This window comes from Taeniopygia guttata, chromosome 1A (assembly GCF_048771995.1).
Source record: "Taeniopygia guttata chromosome 1A, bTaeGut7.mat, whole genome shotgun sequence".
Taxonomy (NCBI): domain Eukaryota; kingdom Metazoa; phylum Chordata; class Aves; order Passeriformes; family Estrildidae; genus Taeniopygia; species Taeniopygia guttata.
This window is the reverse complement of record NC_133025.1, coordinates 48,394,760-48,413,548: the sequence shown is the minus strand read 5'-3', so window position 1 is coordinate 48,413,548 and position 18,789 is coordinate 48,394,760. Positions and strand designations below refer to the sequence as shown.

At 41.9% G+C, this 18,789-nt stretch overlaps 1 protein-coding gene across 1 annotated transcript; it reads left to right on the top strand.

The window, feature by feature from the left end:
• Positions 1 to 2: 2 nt before the first annotated feature.
• On the top strand, positions 3 to 17,291 carry XPNPEP3 (X-prolyl aminopeptidase 3). Its single transcript, XM_030262937.4, has 10 exons — positions 3 to 417; positions 1,904 to 2,020; positions 4,479 to 4,886; positions 6,501 to 6,703; positions 7,545 to 7,607; positions 8,948 to 9,061; positions 11,356 to 11,441; positions 11,935 to 12,118; positions 13,591 to 13,711; positions 14,524 to 17,291. The coding sequence occupies exons 1-10, from the start codon at positions 3 to 5 to the stop codon at positions 14,688 to 14,690; spliced, it is 1,878 nt and encodes a 625-aa protein (XP_030118797.4). The 3' UTR covers positions 14,691 to 17,291.
• The last annotated feature ends 1,498 nt before the right edge of the window (positions 17,292 to 18,789 follow it).

Here is an 18,789-nt window from a genome sequence, read left to right as displayed (position 1 = left end):
CCATGAATGCGCCCACAGAGGTCACGCGGCGCCGTGGAACCTTCCAGCCCGCCCCGCCCATTCCATTCCGAGGCCCCGACCCCGTCCACGCCAGTCATTGCCGCGGGCCTCCGCGGCGTGGTAGGGGGAACGTTGTGGAAGCGGCAGCCGTGGCCGGGCAGCTGCGCTCCGGCCCTGTTGCTGTTGCCGGCAGCCCCGCCGTGGCGCGGGCTCCCCTCGCGGGCGGGGCAGGCGGCCTCGGGGCGCTCCTCGGCCGGCGCGGCGCCGCTCATTGGCGGCGGGCCGCGCGCGGGGATTGTGTCAGCGCGCGGCGCCGCGGCGCAGGGAGGCCCCGCCATGCGCCGTGCGGCCCGGCCATGTCGCGTCTCCCGCAGCAGGGGCTTGTCCTGGCGGCCCGGGGCTGGCGCGGCGCCGCAGGTCAGACACCTCTCCTCCCCCACACTCTTAACACCGCCCGCGGCTCCGCTAGCGACACCCGGCTATCGCAGCTTACAGCCCCGCTTTCGCTTCTCGGGTCGAGGGAAAGCGGCTCTCCCCAGCGGCGCAGTGGTAGCCCCGGTCGGAGCTCAATCCTAGGGAAGAATAGGCAGGAATTTGAGTAATAAAGCAACGGTAGAAAGCTGCTCGCTGACTTCAAGGTGTTGCTTTATTTAATGCCCGCTGTGTCCATCTCCTTGCGAGCTGTCCTGTTTGTCTGCTGTGTACGTGGAGAATAACAGTAGAAACACCCATTATAAACTAGACTGCTCAAAAAATCTGCAGTTACATTTCACCGCCCGGGTCTCCAGTCAAGCATCACATAGTGAACTCTTCATCTTAACTATTGGTTGTCATGCATAAATGATCTTCAGTTAGAGGCTAATCATACTGAGTCCCACAGCAAATCCATGGTCTGTATGTTTTGCTGTAAGCCTTGGCGTCTCAGCTACCTAAAAGGCAGATGTTTTCTTATGTTATCCTTGCTTATGCTGGTGAAGAGTTACAAGTATTTGTTCTAAGAATGGCAGCACAAATTGTTTTTCTAGTAGGCACATGGTAAGTAACAAAGGGCAACCACTTTCCAAAACGTCAAATAGATGTTTACCTTCTGACTGCCCTCTCCTTCCTACAGGTCTGGATGATTTGTATTCAGGCACAAGCACTTCTTCAGATGCAAAAAGCTGTGACTGAATTCTAAAGTTTCTGACAATTCATTTTTAATTTTAGATTTTATCGTGCCCATTCCCAGCTCACAAATGCATACTTGTAGTTGTCTTTAAAACTTACCTTCTTTGGCTGTGTGTGGTTTTGAAAGTGGGATTCATAGTGGTTCAGTTTGGCCAATGCTGCTGCCAGGGAAGGTCAATACACAAACAGGGACTCTCAGGTATCCTCCAGACAGGAAAAGAAAATCACATTCCTGTGTAAACCTCTCTTATTTGATGGTTTCTTTCCAGCATTATTAGTAAAAAACAGAACTGGAAAAGCCTTGAAAACTGTATAATTGTTCCAGATGAGAGAAATCTTTTGAAGACATAGTCAAGAAGAGACAATATACAAGTGTCGTGCTTGGAGTCCTGTGGTGTTTGAGGGAATCAAGGGAGGGAGAGTGCTGAGTGCATCATGAACACCATTTGTATGAATTGGGATGTGCAAACCAACAGAGCTTCCTGGGTTTTGTAGCTGGATTGTCAGGTTTAGCATATATTTGTTTCTTTCTATCTGTTCCATGAATATTTGATTGTCAGTTGAGTTGTGTGCACATTGTTTCATAAACTATTGTGATGCATAGCAAATGGAGAAGTTAAGGAGGGATATTTATGTCATGTAAGTGAAGGAATGCTGATGACTAGACCACAGTTCTCCAGTTTCCTAACTGGAAAGTTTTTTTTTACCGTGACATGGTGCATTTCTTTTGCTCTAGTTTGCAAGTCATGTGCTCTCCGAAGATTTTCCATCCAACCTGCTCAGCAGAAGAAGATTCCAAACCGGTATTTGGGCCAACCCAGCCCCTTCACACACCCACATCTGCTCAAACCAGGTGAGGTTTGTGCCCTGCGTGAGCCAGTCACTGATATTTTCTTGTCTCCATTTTTCTGAGTGTATTGATTTGCTGCATCATAGAGTTGTCTGTGGTTTCAGGTGTTTATGACTACCTTCATTAGCCAGTAATTATATTTAATAGATAATTTCCTTGTATGAGATGATACTGATTCCAAAAATAGGCTTCACATGTGATGTTTTCATAGCTTCTTTCTTTTTTCTCATTATGTACTCAGGGTTGTTTGCTTGGGTGCTGCAGACCTTTTGTGGCATTTTGTAGACTGGATGTCCTGCAAATAAATATGGTTTTTATTAAGAGGGAGTCTTTTGTGCAAGCTGAACTGTCAGAATGGTTCATATCCCGTGTCTTGTGAGTCACAAAAGTGCAGTTAAGCAAAGGTGAATGGCGAGGGATACTGGTAGATGAATACCACTTGTCTAAAGAATGTGCCCTGTTCAGAGGAGTATTCAGTATGAGGAGAAGGAGAAAAAGAAGCTTGTGACTGGAAGTTAGACAGTAGTGATAGAAACTGAGGTTGTGCATTTTTTTGAGATTCATGAAAATGAGCATGTAGACGTAAGATCACCACAATTAAATCTAAAAAACAAAAAAATAGCAGCAAAAATATATTCAGGAATATGTATAGGAAAATATTGTGTTCTTCCCTACATGGGTATAAAGAGAGAACAGATGACTATGTGTGTGTATGTGTGCGTGTATATATATATATATATATATATATATATATACGTATGTATATATGCACACACGCACATGTATTGAATTGTAGAATAATTCAGGTCAGAAGGAACCTCAGACAGTGCACAGGTTCTCCCTGTGCTCAAAGCTGGCTGACTTCAGCATTAGATCAGGTTGCTTAGGGCACTCATTGACAGCTCACAATAGACGAGGCTGGCTCCTTAAAGTGTAGCTGAAGCACTGGAAGTGAATTCTAGCTATCAAAAGTATTTTTCCATTTAAGTAGAGGTGGTTTCCTTGAAATAATATGGCCCTGTTTTATCACAACTACTGTTTCAAAAAGCAAATGCCTTTAATACAAAGAAAATTTCCAGGCCTCAAGTTGGAAGACAGCTGGGATCCCCATGTTTCACCCCATTGCAGCTTCTGAAATTCACTGGACTGTGACAGTTAAAAAGCTGACTGGAACACAGTGGAACATAGGAAATTTGCAGTATAACATTGTGGAATTGTGAGGCCAGATTGTATTAAAACAGTTTCTGTGTTCTCTGTCATTTCTAGAGTCACAAAGTAAAATAAATGTAGTGGGGGTTTTGGGTTTCTTTGCTTCTTTTTAAAGACTATTACATCTAATAGATATTGAGGATATAATCAAAAAGGTGTAAAAAATAATGTGAATAGAACTTTCACCTCCCACTGCACTCATGCAAGAATCTACTTATAGTACAAGTCAAATGTCAATTTTTGTTTTAGAATTGCCACTGTGTAATACATGAAAGAGGAAAAAAAGATTATGAAAGTGGAAAGTTAACAAACGGTATCAAAATTCAACCTATCTTAAGGTAGGGTATTAGCCAAATTACTGGTTAAGGCTCTTATATTAATTTAGATCATAATTAGGGAGTCTCACAATTTAAAAAATACATACTTCAGCTGTTGCTGGTTGTCCTTTGAAGTTCAGTCCTGTTTTGGTGAGTATCTTGATTGCTGTACTTCATGTCTTTTGCGACTGGAGCAGTTGTAAGAGTACCTTCATCTGAAAGATCATTTGCTTAGTTAGTGTTATTAGAATTAGTATTTAACTTCAGAAATTGGAATTGTTAAATATTGACAAAAGCTACATATGCCCTGGAGAAGATCCCTTCCCTTAACCACGAGTCTGATGGCAGCCTGCTGTCCATGGTTTGTTTCCGCCTGGAATCTTGTGACTGGTTAGACTCTGCAACCTCTGTACTTCTGCCTGATGTCCCAGAATCTCTGTCACTCAGTCTGTCCCTCGTGGTTTAGAAATAGTCATTTTATGAGTTGACTTAGTGTGTATTTGAACAAACATTCTAGCTTTATCTGAGGAAATTAATGCTCAACCTCAGGAGGCAATCTTCTGTTCAATGTCCATGCTGTAAAACCCATCAGTTTTTAGCAGTCAAAGTTCAGTTTGCCTTGCCTCTTTTTTTTTTTTTTTTTTTTTTTTTTTTGTCTAAATCTACCAGGTTTTGTGATTTCTACATTTGCACAGAAATAACACAGCATCCAATTGGTTAAAACCAATGTTTCTTTGCATGATGGAGACGCAGCCTAAATGAGGATATGCTGTAGGGATGGAAGCTGAAGAGGAGCAAGGGAAAAGCTTGGGAGGGGTTACAAAGAAGGCATGCACATGTAAGGCATCAGGGAGTAGACAGGAAATCAGGCATGTGACTAATAAAATACCCTTAGAGCTTTGAATTTCTCCATCTGATTTGTTTTGTATTCACAGGAGAGGTAACCCCAGGATTGTCACAGGTGGAATATGCTCTTCGCCGACACAAACTGATGGTGTTGATCCAGAAGGAAGCCCAAAGTGTGGATGGTTTGGACCACACCGTGATTCTGCTGTCCAACCCCATGTACTACATGAGCAATGACATCCCCTATATTTTCCACCAGGACACTAATTTCCTGTACCTCTGTGGGTTTCAGGAGCCTGACAGCATCCTGGTGCTGCAGAGCATTCCTGGCAAAGCGCTGCCATCTCACAAATCCATACTTTTTGTGCCCCGGAGAGATCCAAATCGAGAGCTGTGGGATGGGCCCAGATCAGGCCCAGATGGAGCAATTGCTCTCACAGGAGTAGATGAAGCTTATCCCATTGAGGAGTTCAGGCACTTGGTGGCCAAGCTGAAAGGTAACAAAAACTAGAGAGGGAATGAGATGAGGATGTGGTTTGCAGAGTCTGAATGGTTCAGGTTTGGGAGGTGGTATGTGACATCACTTTGAAACTAAAATGAACTTGGGGAGGGGCAAGGAGAATAGCTGTGGCAAAGGCAGTTGGAAGTTCGTGTTAGCTCTTTGAGGGCCACCAATGGATATGTAGTTTTGAAAATTTCTGACTTTATTGTGTATCCATGTGAATGCCAGTCTGCATATTTCTGAAATATTAAGGAACAGGATAAGCAAGATCATGGTTCTGTTTTAGTCATTTCTGTTTGCTGACAGAGTCAGAACTAAATGACATTCAGGAAACTTGAACACTTTTTATTCATAGTAGACTTGGAAAGCAATTCACACAGGGACCTTGTTAGTCCACTCACATTAGCTAGATGATGACTTGCCCGTGAAATACAAACATTACTGTCCTTTAGAAATATTCTTTTGTATCTCCCATCACTATGTAACCTCAATAGTTATAATCCAGGGGGAACTTAAATGCATTATAAAATAAAGCTGAAGAAGGCTCATGGCAATATAACAAGGGCAAATGTTACTTTGGAGGGGTCACACAATGAGAGGGAGAGAATTCTGGAGTATTAAATACCATGTTGGAATGGGTTATTTTGTTTCAAAAAAATGATGTCTTGAAAATGGGTAAGTCACAGGGCAAAGGATGATCAAAGAAAGCATGAAATGTGTGTGAGATACAGGCTGAACAAACCTACTGAGCTTGAAAAAGAGAAAACAAGACAAGGTATGAGATGTGTATAGTTGGGGAAAGCACAGAGGAAGACTATGATTAATTGCTAGTTTTCTTAATTTAAAAACAAAGGGAACACTGAATTAAATTATCACATGGCATGGATTGGAACCTCTTAAGTTGTGGATCACTCATGGAAGTTTAGAATATCAAAATTAAATGGAGTCAGAAGTTTTTAATTCTGTGAGGGAGAGGTCCATGAAAAGGCGTAAGTCAGCTAAGAGCAATACTCTTCAATGAATGCCCAGTTTCTTTGACTCTGTCTGTAATCACCTGCTAATGGTTACTTTCACCAGAGAAGGAGGTCCTTGGTGGACATCAACAGTGACTCACCATGGCTTTTCTACTCATTTGCATGTAAAATGTTCCATGAGGAGAACGTTGGTGTCAACTGATGTTCTGAATAAATTTCCACTGTGAGTGTGTCTGTTCTCAATAAGCTCATTTTCTTTGAATGGCTGAAATAAGCAGTTGTTTCCCCAAGTGTTCTGAGGTGTTGTTGATAATGATCTTGATTCCAAGCAAAAAGGTGAATCGCTTTCCAATGGGAAATCTATTCAGTGATGGTTGTAAACCCCATTATTAGCCGGAAACTGGGGATTTGTCCAATCTATATGCTATGAATTGGTAATCTTCCAAATTTAGAATAGATTGCTGGTATTCTGTGACAGTGAAAGTGTCTATATAGTCTGTCAATGTAGATTCAGAGAAAATTATTTTTCTCAAATACAGCAACAGATCTAGTTTAGGAGGAGTGAGTTAGTTTAGTATGGGGAGGACATTTCTGCATTTATTTTAGTCTGTGTCAACTTTTGTTTTGTATTCCAGGTGAGTCCAACATGGTTTGGTATGACTTGAGAAAACCAGTGCATGCAGAGCTGCACTCTGACTACATGCAACCCCTGGCTGAGGTAAAAGCTCGGAGCAAAAACCACATCCAGGCCGTTCGACATCTTGTGCAAAACCTTCGGCTGATTAAATCCCCTGCAGAGATTGAGAGGATGAAGATAGCTGGCCGGGTGACAGCAGAGGTAATGGAGTTGTGTGCTGTCCTAATGAACCAGTGCATTCCCTTGGTAAGGTGACATGAGTTGGAAGGAGAGCTTTGGTCTAACCTGTTATTGAGCTGCTCTGTCTCAACCACTGGCTGGCCTTGGCTTCCTCCACAGGACAAGGGGAAACCGGAAGACTGCTTGGACTACCAGATTCTCTCAATTAGCATAACTCTAGTGAAGAAAAGCCAGTAGGTGTTAGACTTTGTTTAAAAGCAAAGGCTAGTCTTTTCACTGTCTTCCCAGCTTCCTCTCTACTTTCCAAAATAATTTTATTTCCCATCTATTATTTTTATTTTGAGGAAACGGGATTTGTATGAAGATGTTTCCTATGTGTGTGTTTGCATTCCCCCTTCACCCTCAGATACCTTTTGAACTCATTGGCCACTTGTAAACAAATCTGACAGATACCTCAAATGCAGTTACGTTTTCGAAAATATTATTAAAATAGATAGCCAAGTAGAAAAGAGAGGTACAGGTTGTCCTTCTCTGAAGGAAAAGCTGGATAAGGCAATCCTATTAGACCTGAGGGAATCCACAGGTGAGACAACTTCTAAAATGCCAAACCATGGGATCAGCCTCAATCATCTAATCTTTTTTTTTTTTTTTCCCAAAAACTGGAGTCACTCAACCCATAAATACAGTTTCATAGGGGATATATCTTAATTGGTTCTAGTCTTGACAGCACTTTCACCAAAGAAATTGGTGAAACCCTCTGGTTCTGGGCCAGCTGATTTTGAGCCTTCCTCAAGATACAACAGGTGATAAAAAAAAACAGTTCAGGCTCCTTTGCTAACTGAAGGTCCCTTCCTTTTCATAGGCTTTCACAGAGACAATGTTTGCCAGTAAATCCCCCGTGGATGAAGCCTTTCTGTATGCAAAAGTGAGTACTTTGTAGCTGGAAGTGAGATGGAAGGGCTGGATGTCGGTTATCCTTCCAGGAAACCAGAAATGTCAGATCTATTTATCACATCTCTCACTGCAGCACATTTATTCACCCAACCCTTGTGGTTCCTTGGACATGCAGAAGAGTCAGTGTGAGGAATTCTTCAGCTGTACATCCTGTACCCTTATTTAAAGAGTGTAGCATTTGTCCAGGTTTCTCTCTGTTGATGTCTTTTTGTACTGTATTGAAATGCAAAACCTGCTGAACAATTGGAGGTAAAATTTTCACTTTATTCTATAATACAGGTCTGTTGTACAAAATTTAAGTGGTTATAACACCTGTCTGTAAAGCCTGCTTCTCTTGCCTCTGGCCTCTTACTACATCAGATTACCACAGCCATCTTGAAGCTGTTTAGATGCCTCTCAGTTAGAAAATAAGGACTAATTGGTAAGGAATTTTGCAAGGAATTGCAGTGAGATGCCTATTCAAGAAACATCAGCAGGATTTGACCCTCTGTTACTACATGGATGGGCCTATGCTGACATGGCACTGGCAGTACTAAGTTGAAAAAAATACTTTAATTAAGTGTATTTTACAGGTCAGTTTTTCAGTCCAGACCAACATTGTAAAACCTTTGCTCCATGTAAGCATCCTGGAGTATTCTGTCCCATGTGATTTTGGTAACCGTAGAAAAGACATGCTATTAACTTGTTGAGGGTCTTTATAGATATAAATTTATTCATTTCCATGCTTTCATCAGCTTCATCATTCAAGAAAGGTGAAGGTCTTGAGACTTATGGTGCTTTTTTCATCTATCCCCTCAGACATCAAGATAGTGCATACTTTCAAACCTTCTTAGTTTAACAGTCGTGAAAAATAGATACTGCTGTAAATATGCTAGTACTTTGCAATTTTAAAAGACAGAAGCAAACCATGACTGTTGTCATGCTGACATATAGGATCTTTCAAAATTCACAAATTTGTATGGCAAATAAGAGCATTACTTTATATAAGAACAAATCCTCATATATCCTCATTGAATATATGCCAATGTAGTGAATGTTTGAGACAGTATTGAGCAGCGTGTACCAGAAAGAGCTTCCTGGAGATACGGTAAAGGCTTGAAAAATTCTTGAAAAACTGTATTTCTTTTTCTCCAGAGTCCTTGAAAAATATTTAAGACTGCTTTCATTTAGTCAACTCACTTTCCAGTTTCACTTTGTATTGTACAAATTAAGAAAACAGTTGTAGGACAAGAATTGTTGTGGTTCTAGGGCAGTTAATCACCTGAATCAGCACTAATGGTTTCTTTCCTCTTCTCTGTATTGTTACTCCAGTTTGAATTCGAGTGCCGGGCTCGTGGTGCTGACATCTTGGCATACCCCCCTGTTGTTGCTGGTGGCAACAGATCAAACACTTTGCACTATGTGAAGAATAATCAGCTCATCAAGGTAACCATTGTGCTGTGCAGTAACTTGCAATGCAGTGCTGTGATACAAATATGTGTTCCCCAGCTGCTGCTTGTTTTGACTGAACAGATCAAAGCATTTAAATATATATTTTTCAAGTCAGCAAGGGAAAAGAATCCTGCCTTGGTTAATTTTACTGTCAATGGCAGATTCAACTTGTCTTTCTTTTTTCTCAGTTCTTACTGCAGTATTTTCTGAACAGTGCAAGGACTTGCAAACAGGGTTGCAAATAATTTAGGGAACATGTCTGCTCTCACAGCAGCTTGCAGTGCTGGGGGCCTCACAAAATAGGGGAGCCATTGTCGCAGGCAGGGCAAAGGCCCCAGGGGGATCTTCTGCTGTCACTTGCATTCCTTGGCCTTGCTTTGCAATATAAGGGCAAAGTGCATTCCTGCTCTGCTGAAGCTGAAAAGCATTTTGGTTCCATGTAGCCCAGCAAAGCAGGGAAGGGGAACAAGTAGGGAATGGATCAGCTTTAAATGTCAAGAGGTGGAAGAGTGGCGTGTTTTGTGAAGATTCTCATTGAATTGAACCCTCTCCAGCTTTCCTGACAATCGGTCTTTAGATTCAGATGAGTATTTTCAGGGGCAGTATTCTCTCATTGCTCTGCTCACTATTTACTTTTCAGAGGAGCATATTTTTCCTCTGTCTTAATGCAGAATAAAACTTTCCCACTAGCATTGTCTTTTCTTGAAGCTGGGGCTCTCACAGACCTTGAAATGATGTGCACAGACAAATGTACAAAAGATATGACAGGCTGCTTTTGGCAGGAAGAAGCTTCCTTTGTCGTTCTGTCATCCAAGGTCAGGCGTGCTGCTGTAACTCCAGTTGCTTCTGTTAGAGTTGTTCAGTTAAATGACTGTCACTTGTTTTTTTCCAAAACTATTAAGTAGAAGATTAAACCCTTAAACTTGACTCTTCCTTTGTGTGCTGCTTCCTACAGATCTTGTTTCCAAATAGGCTAACAAAGTGTCTTAATTTAGGAGGTGTCTGAATGTTTCATTCAGTTGTTTACTTGAGGGCTCTGCTTTAAAGAAAGAGGACAGGCACAGCATAAGGCATTTACTGGACAATCAAACCACAGGCTGAATTCCCTTAGTAAATTGTTACTTAGATTGTTTAATTGTTTGGAAGATGGCAGGTGCTGTAATTTCAGATTTGCCTTAAAGAATTCAACCAGTTATTCTGAAAAAGTTTAAAAGTACAATTTAAATGGATAGTTAATGGCCTGTCTGTTCAGTGGGATAGTGAGGTCTGCTCACTGCTGGTTTATCTACTGTGTGTCTGTTTGTGTCACTTAACTGTACATAATGATAGCAGCTAGCACTGGAAGTAGCGCTAGCCGTGAAATTTTGTTGCTTTAATCATTCCCTTAACATGCTGCAATTATGCCTTGTCATTCCACATCATGTCTGCTGGCACAGTCATGGATCTGTGGAATGAATCTCTACATGTAGTGTAAATCTGCAGAGAATTTACTCCAAACTTTTTTGACATCTTACTGCTCTATTTGTTGTTAATCCCTTTAAGGAGAGAAAGCAAGGCAGTGGTTTTGTTCCTAGCCCTTTGTCTTTCTTCTATGTGACTTTTTGGGAGATGTGTAGTCATTGATATGGAACAGCTTTGCTGAAGTGAATTGGAGATTCACATCTCCAAAAAAGTTTTCTTCATCACCAGATAGATCCAGAAAGATATGTTGCAACAGTCAAGAAAGTCCTAGAAGAGAAAGGGAAGGTTGTACACGCTATTCGAATACCAGTGCATTTACAGCAATGATGTACATGTCATGATTTTGCTGGGTCCTCATATCCTATGACAAGGTTGAATTTGTAGCTGTTAGTGATCATGTGGGGGGCTCAGAAATCCTACGCTTTTGTTGCAAGCCCCCTCTGTTTCAGTCACAATAGCTGAGAACTTCTAGTGAAAGGAGTCATAGGCATAATTTGCTGGAGTAAGCGATCCAGGTGTGAATAGGACTTGTCTCAGAGAGCAGAATAGTTAAAGGCAAATGCCTTTTTTTCCCTCCAAAATCTTCATCTTAAAAGTTCAGACAGTATATAAGCATAACTGTCAGAGACTACCTTACAGAGCAACAATCCAACTGGAATAGCCTATTTATAAACAGTAGTACCTGGGGTATTACTCTGCAAAAGGAATTCACTTTTCTGCCGCTGCATTGTGAAAACAGAGACATAACCTCCTTTCCTGCTGTCAAATAGAAAAATCAACTGATAGCTGGACTGATCCACAGAGTATTCTTTCCTGTTATTCTGCAGGATGGTGAACTGGTCTTGCTGGATGGTGGATGTGAATTTTCCTGCTATGTGAGTGATATTACACGTACCTGGCCTGTCAATGGAAGGTATGCTGCAGTAAATTTTTTTGAAGAATTTTGATAAGTCCTTAAATAATTGATGGATTGAGTGTGTGTTTAATCATCGTTTTACCATGTCCCATTCCGTGCTGTTTCAGAGTAATCAAATTATATAAAGTAATCATTCAGCTGTATTCCCCACTGCCTCATTAATTACTGCATGAATATATGTGATTATTGCTATTTTCAGCTATTACAGCATGCTTAATGTGCAGAGAGGGTTTTTGTACATTCAGCTGTAAGCTGACTCCAGTTGCATGTAAGAAAACAGGAGTTTCAGCTGATGTGTATGTAGCTCTGCCAGTTGTGAATTTGCTGGTGTGGCCTTTCATAGAAGGAGGCAATTGCTTTGCTTTCTGGTTTTCCCCTGTTCCATCCTTGAACTGAATCTGTACGCAGAATAGGTTCTGGGGACAGAACCTCTTTTCTCTTGGAGACAGAGATTTAGTTGTGAGATATTCCTTTATTCAATGGCCTTCAGGTTCACCAAACCCCAAGCAGAACTGTATCAAGCTGTCCTGGATATCCAGAAGTCCTGCTTGAGCCTCTGCTCCCCTGGCATAAGTCTGGAAAATATCTACAGCCTCATGCTGAGCCTTATTGGACAGAAACTGAAAGACTTGGGTGTCCTGGAGAGCCGCATCACTGACAGCCATTTCTTCAAGGTACTTCAATTTTTTTTACTCTAATTTACCCATGTTTATTCTAGTTTACTCCTGTTAATCCTGATTGTTTTATCCTTGGGTAGTTTTAGAGCTTTAATTTGGGTCAGGAATGTGGTTTCAGGATGTCTCTTCTAACTGCTGCTACATAGTCCTTTCATTCATATTGTGGGCTGGTCTCAGCACAGGAATTAATTTCTCTGAGACAGGGCTAAACTCCAAGATGTGATTGAACCATTTGCTGCACAATTTGTATGAAGTAATCCTCAGTCTTATATGCACATAGTATGAATATTTGTTCCTTGGCTCTTGCTGTTTCACTCTGCAGATCCATTGCCATTGCTCTGGACTACTTATCAGTGCAGAAGCAGCTTTAGAGTTTGAAGGGACCTATGGGCACTAACACAAGATTCTGGTCCCCGCTTGACTGCAGGCAGTTATTTGTACTTTTGTGGTCTGTTTAACATCACATAAATCTGCAGTGCCACCAAAAGGTGTAGCCTATTCTCAGTCATTCCACCTGCTGCCCCTTCTGCACCATCTTGTGTCAGTACTGGGACTCACAGTGCTACCTGGTGAACAAGGCTGGGAAACGTCTGCCTTAGAGCTGAACCTGCAGATAAATAGGATTGGTTTTCAGTTGGAGAAGTTTATCGGGTCACTCTCACTGCAGAGTTGCATTATTGCCGATGCCAGTGCTGCAAAGATGGCGGAACCAGGTGACGGCACTACGGCTTTTGGCTGTCGGACAGGTTCCTGCCGGATTTAGTTGCGTGAGGCGCCGGTGCCATAGCAGCCCTGGCTGCCGCCGGCGGACGGAGCGTGTCGTGCCGGATTCTTCCGGCAGGTGGAAGCACAGCCGGACGGAGCAGCGCCTGCAGCTCAGTCCCCTGGGAATGAGGAGCGTGGAGCAGGGAGGAGTTCTCGCTGATTCCTGCTTTAGAGGGAGGGAGATTAGGATGGTGTGGGGGGAGGCGGTGTCCTTGCCTTGTAGAGGTGGATTAAAATCATGCTATATCCACCGAATGAAATCGGCACAGCATTTGCTCTGTTGTGGATAGGAGACCACTTTCACAGCCCAGAGCAGCTGTACCCACTGCAGTCGGTTGTGAAGGTCTGCTGATGGGAGTCGTGCAGGGCTTGGATGTTTAAGGGATGGGAAGGGTTGGGCAGCAAAACTCAGCGATTTGAAAATTGGCACCATGCTGAGATGGCAATGGCTTTGGACTGTTCAGTGCAGGGGAAAGGTAATCTGCAATGTACTCATAAATAGGCACCTGGTACTGGTGGGTGTTAAAGGCCATCCAGTTCTAGTAAATGGAAGGCAGGCCCTGGTGACCTAGGCATGGCAGTAAGACTGCTGGTTGAATGCATAACTACTCTGTCTCTTTTCCCTATCTTTTGTATTGGAACAAGTTGGGTTGTGTTTAACTGCCTTTAACTGTCTCTGTGACACTTGTTCTGTCTTCTCTTAGGCTGTTCGAAAATACTGCCCTCATCATGTGGGCCATTACTTGGGCATGGATGTTCATGATACCCCAGATATATCCCGATCACTCCCATTCCAGCCAGGCATGGTGATAACGATTGAACCAGGTAAAAGCAGTCAATGGTGGATAAAAACATGTAACACTGAGGGTAACAGTATTGCATTTCAATAATTAGCTTGTCCTGCATACCAAACCATTCATATCCTTTCTGGTGATGCTGGAAACTATAGCAGTATTGGAAAGCCTTAAGTTATTCCCCTCCTAAAGTCATTACAGTATTAGAAAAACCTATTTCCTTCCCAAACATAGCCAAGGTAACATGTAGTGGGAGTAAACTCAGGAAGCAGAGTAGTGTAGAGCTCAGGCTGTACAGCATAGGTGAACTGCAGTGCAGAAATCAGGGCTGATTCACTTATGCTGCATTCTGTGTTCCTGCTACTGAACTTCTACCAGTTACTGGTAGTGTCTCAAGCATTGCAGTCTGCAGCTACAGGGATTCACAACTTAGCTTTGCAAATTAGGCATACTGTGAGGAATCTTTCTTTCTCCTTGTCACTAGATTTGGAGCTGTCAGCTGGAAACTTATATTTAATGCTTGCCTCTTTTCTTTCTATTCAGAACATGTTAAATTCATCATTGTGAATGTAACATCGAGAGGAAGAAGTGTGAAAAGGCCAGGTGTAGCTATGGAAGTTTTTATTAATGTGCTGATATCTGGAGGCACAGAGGGACACTTTCCTTTCTTTGCCCACCAACAGCCATGAGTGAGAGGAAAGAGAGTAACTTGCCATATTAAAAATTCTCAGGATCAAATACGTTATGTTGCTGAAAGTGCAACCCTGCTCTCCTGGTGGTGCAGTAAGGGAAAGGTGGTATTCTGGAGAGTGTTGTGTGTTTTAATTCCCTTTCTTCTTTCAGGCATTTATATCCCTGAGGATGATGCGCGTGCTCCAGAGAGGTTTCGTGGCATTGGTGTGCGCATTGAGGATGATGTTGTGATAACAGAGGATGCACCTCTTGTCTTGTCTGCTGACTGTCCCAAGGACATCTACCACATTGAGCAGATCTGTGGCCGCAGCTCATGATGCCCCTTCTCTGCCTCTTTCATTCTCCTTGGGAGACATAGCCCCACAGGGATGCAGGTCCCTTGGCTGGCTGTAGTTGTCAAGTGATGGAAGGCATGGACAGTTGATGGTTGTTACCAAGACTGGGACTGGGCAGTGGAATGCAAAAGGCTTGGGTACTGAGGGATGAAAAAACAAAGTAACCTTTTCTGTGTGCATTTTTCTTCTGATTTGTGCTGATGTTGAACTGTTGTATGATGTGGGAGTGAATTCATCCCTCTGCTCTGTGGATCCATGTGTTCTGGGGCCCTTGACGGGGGGGGGTTGAATTTTGTCAGTGCCACCAGATGCATAGGTACAACAGCTGAGACCAAGGCCCCCTTTTTTCTCCCTTAGCAGGAGTTTCACAACATCAAGATTTATTTAAAAATGGGGCTTTTATAAATGCTGGTTTTGGATAAGAAAGTGTCAGCTTGAATTTTATAGAATCATGTAAGGAGAGAGTCTCGTAATCAGGGAGGTGGGTTTGGTGGAGAGGTGGTTGTATCTGAAGCCAATGGAGATTCTTTTAGTATTTTATTCTTAGTATTTTAAATATAAGGATGTGTTTAGGCCTTGTTCAGGTATATGCAAAATAGGCCTGCAGCAGGGAAAAACACCTTGTCTTTCAGCTTATTGGAGTGTTTGTTAATTTCAAAAAGTACAAATAGGACTTTAAAAGTTAGACCTACCTATTCTTGCTGTCTTCCACATTCCCTTCTTTTTGTCCCAAAGGTCCATTCCTTTTTCCTGCTCTGAGTCCCTTTCTACCCTAGGCTGTTGATTATGCTGGACTCCTCAACTGGTGAGCTGTTGGTTGTCACCCAGATGTGAGGTGTCCAGTTCTGGGGCAGTCACAGCACTTTTCTGGCTTGTGCTTGCTGTGTGCTGTAAGTGCCAGCACCTTCAGCAGTGTGGTTTTGAAGAGTCTGCCCTATGGCGAGTGTCAAGTATTTACATGGCTTTTATATGGAATTAATTTGAGTTAAAAGTAATTCTTGTCTGAACTCTGAGAGCACGGTAAGAGCTGACTTTTGGGTTTTTCCCAAAGTGCTCTGATAATATTTTTGAAGCAGCTACAAATGTTACTGGGGCTAGATGAAGAGTAAAGAGAAGAGTTTTCTGCCTTGAACATCAACCTACCACCCAGGCCATTGTATGCCATAGTAAATACACCTACTAGAGACAAGCACAGCATCTGTGTATTTATTTAAAATACTTAGACTATCAGCTATTTAACATGTGTGAAAAATGCCTCTCATCAGAGCATCTCCTGTTATTTACACTTGCTGTTGCATTACCTTACTTCCTTTCTTATGATAGCTTTCAGTGCTCTTCATCTGTTACTCTAAATTTTCTTTCTCTTCTCTTCCTGGATTGTCTATTTCCACTATGTCACTGCTTCCTAATCCATTTTACTTTCTTATCAATTGCCTTGTCCCCAGTTTGGCCTAATTCCCCACAGTGAATGTAGCCAGAAGTATGTGAGGAAGGTGGTCAGGGTTCTGGAGTTTGACCTCTACCTCTGTTGCTGTGTAGTCTCTAGCAAAATCTGATCTTTTTTTACTTTTTTTCCCCCTCTTTTTGTTTTTTGCTGTGTTTCACTTAGTGAAGGCCAAGTGGGCAGTGTCTTGCATCTCTCGTTGCATTCAGCATCAGCTGGGTGCATGCACTAGGGTTTGAATTTTGGCATCTGAAAAGCAGCCAAGACATGCCATAATTTTATTTTCTAAACATGACCAAAAAAATGCTTTTGCAAGGTTTAGTGTATCAAGTTTCACCTATTTAAGGGAATCCCCTAATCTCTGATAGCAGTGCTTGTTAAATGCTCCTTTGTTGCAGTGATAGCTACAGCCTAAAATGTTAGAAGGGAGGTTTCTTAAGTATGAACACAGACCTGATGAGTACTTTTGACATTTGTCTGATCTCTAATACATTTGTTTCAATTACACCTGTTAGAGCCATATCAACTGGGCCAAATCTTGGGAATTTTGGAACTACGTAAGCAGCTTAAAATAACATTAATTTCAGAGATACATGTGTGAGCTGCTCTGCCCACATAGCTAACAGAGTTAATAATGGTACTTAATGTAAATAAGCCTTTAAAATGCATATACATATTATTTTTAAAATAAAACATTTTGTAGAAAGTAATTTCTCAGGCCACCAAGTTGTATGCTGTTGAATAGATACACACACCTCCAAAACCAGCATTATTTTTCAGGGAGATTTATAAATTGTGTGTGACCTGTCTTGGACTTGAAATAACATTGCTCAATGTAGGCACATGCTAATTCGTACTTCTCTCAGGAAAATCCTGCAACTTGTAAACACCAATAGATCTTAGGAATACTGCAGATGAATTTTTCTGTTAGTAAAGAAGTGTTTGTGACTCTGCTGAGTGGAAAGTAATGGATCTGCTATGACTGCTGACTGTGTCTGATTGAGGCCATGCATATTCTGTAATTCTTCCACTGTGTTCAGCCATTTTTTCAGCATAATCTGCTGCTGGTTTGAATCTCTTGTTCCATGTAAAAGGTGCATTTTGCAGAAGGTATTAAACCTGCATCCTATGAACCTCAATTTTTGAAAGCTTTTTCTCATTTGTTGGAGAGATGAATAATCTGTGACCTACACACATGCTGCAGTGTCCCTTGCAAACAATCAAATCCTTGAACATTTTATACAACCTTAATCAAGAAACCCTAAAGAGCTTAGTTCTCTGGCTGCCAGCATGGCACATACCTGTGGTGTATCTCCCCTGGCGCTGATCCCATCCTGCCAGACTGCTTCTGCCACAGAAGAGATTCCTCACTCCAGCCACTTGGGTGCAGGAGCAGCTCTCAGTGGTGGCACAAGTCGACAGCTGCTTGATGAGGGCGTTAGTGAGATCACAGGGAGTGAAAGAGAAATTGAGGTATACACAAGTTCCATGTGGGGAGAGATTTGATTTCACGCGGCGCAGGTCTTAAGGACGTCAGAGTACCAGAGAAAATGAGAGCCAGCCATCCCTATGGAGAAGCTGCTTTGCTTCCAGAGGAACCCTGAGAGGCTTTTGGCTTTCCCACTTCACCTTCTGCCAGGGACTGCTTTGCCTTGCAGAGAACTAGTGAAGTCCTGGTGTTAAATACAATCTGAGCAGAAGTACCAATTTGCAGATTTGCTTCTGTAATTGAAGTGGAATGAAATTTGACATTTAGCAAAATTTGGCATTCTACCTCTATGTGGAAAAATACAGTATGTCTTTCCTAAAATTGCATTCATTATTTTGCAAAGGAACGTGGTGTAGGAAGTAGCAAACTGAGGTAGCACAGTAAAGAGAATGGAGATGGAGAGTTTTGGGACTGTACAATGCAATAAGAGAAAAATCAGGAAAAGGTTGTGATTTAGAGCTGCAAGGATGCGTGCCTGGGGAATGGGAGAGCAAGGAGAGAACAACAGGGCATAAACTGGCTATTCAGTATGTTGTCAGAATGGTGCAATAGCTCCAGAAAACTAGTTATGCTGTTTCATAACCCTGATTGATTTGTCCTACTCAGTAGGGAGGAACAAAAGAGTCAGATTGTATTGATGAACTTGGTCTTAACAGTTAGTTTAATTATTTCTTTAAAAATCAATAGAATTATCATATTTAAAAGTTTTATGCAGTTCCAGGTTATTGATTATGTGCCATATTTCAAATAATGGGAAGGGGAAAAAGTATGTTTCTAGGCAAAATCTTCCATAATGATGGAGGGAGCAAGGGTGAGGTTACGTGCTCTTATGCTATCCAAATTATTGCTGTGGAAATTGAGTGATTACTCCAAGGAGAATTACCATAAGGTGAAAAGAGTTAGGGTTAAACTTAGAAAAAAAACTGTATGAGATAAATAACAAAAATGTTTTAATTGTGATATTTAATATTTTATGTAATTGGATAGCAAAACTCTGTGCTGACATAAATTGATGGTTTTAAATTTCTTTTAAACTGACTTGTCCAGAAGCCTGTATAGGCATCTCTTTATTCATATGCAAATCTAAAGTGCATTTAAGTTTATAATTCTGACATCATTACAGCACATCTGTTAAATATGCTCCCTAC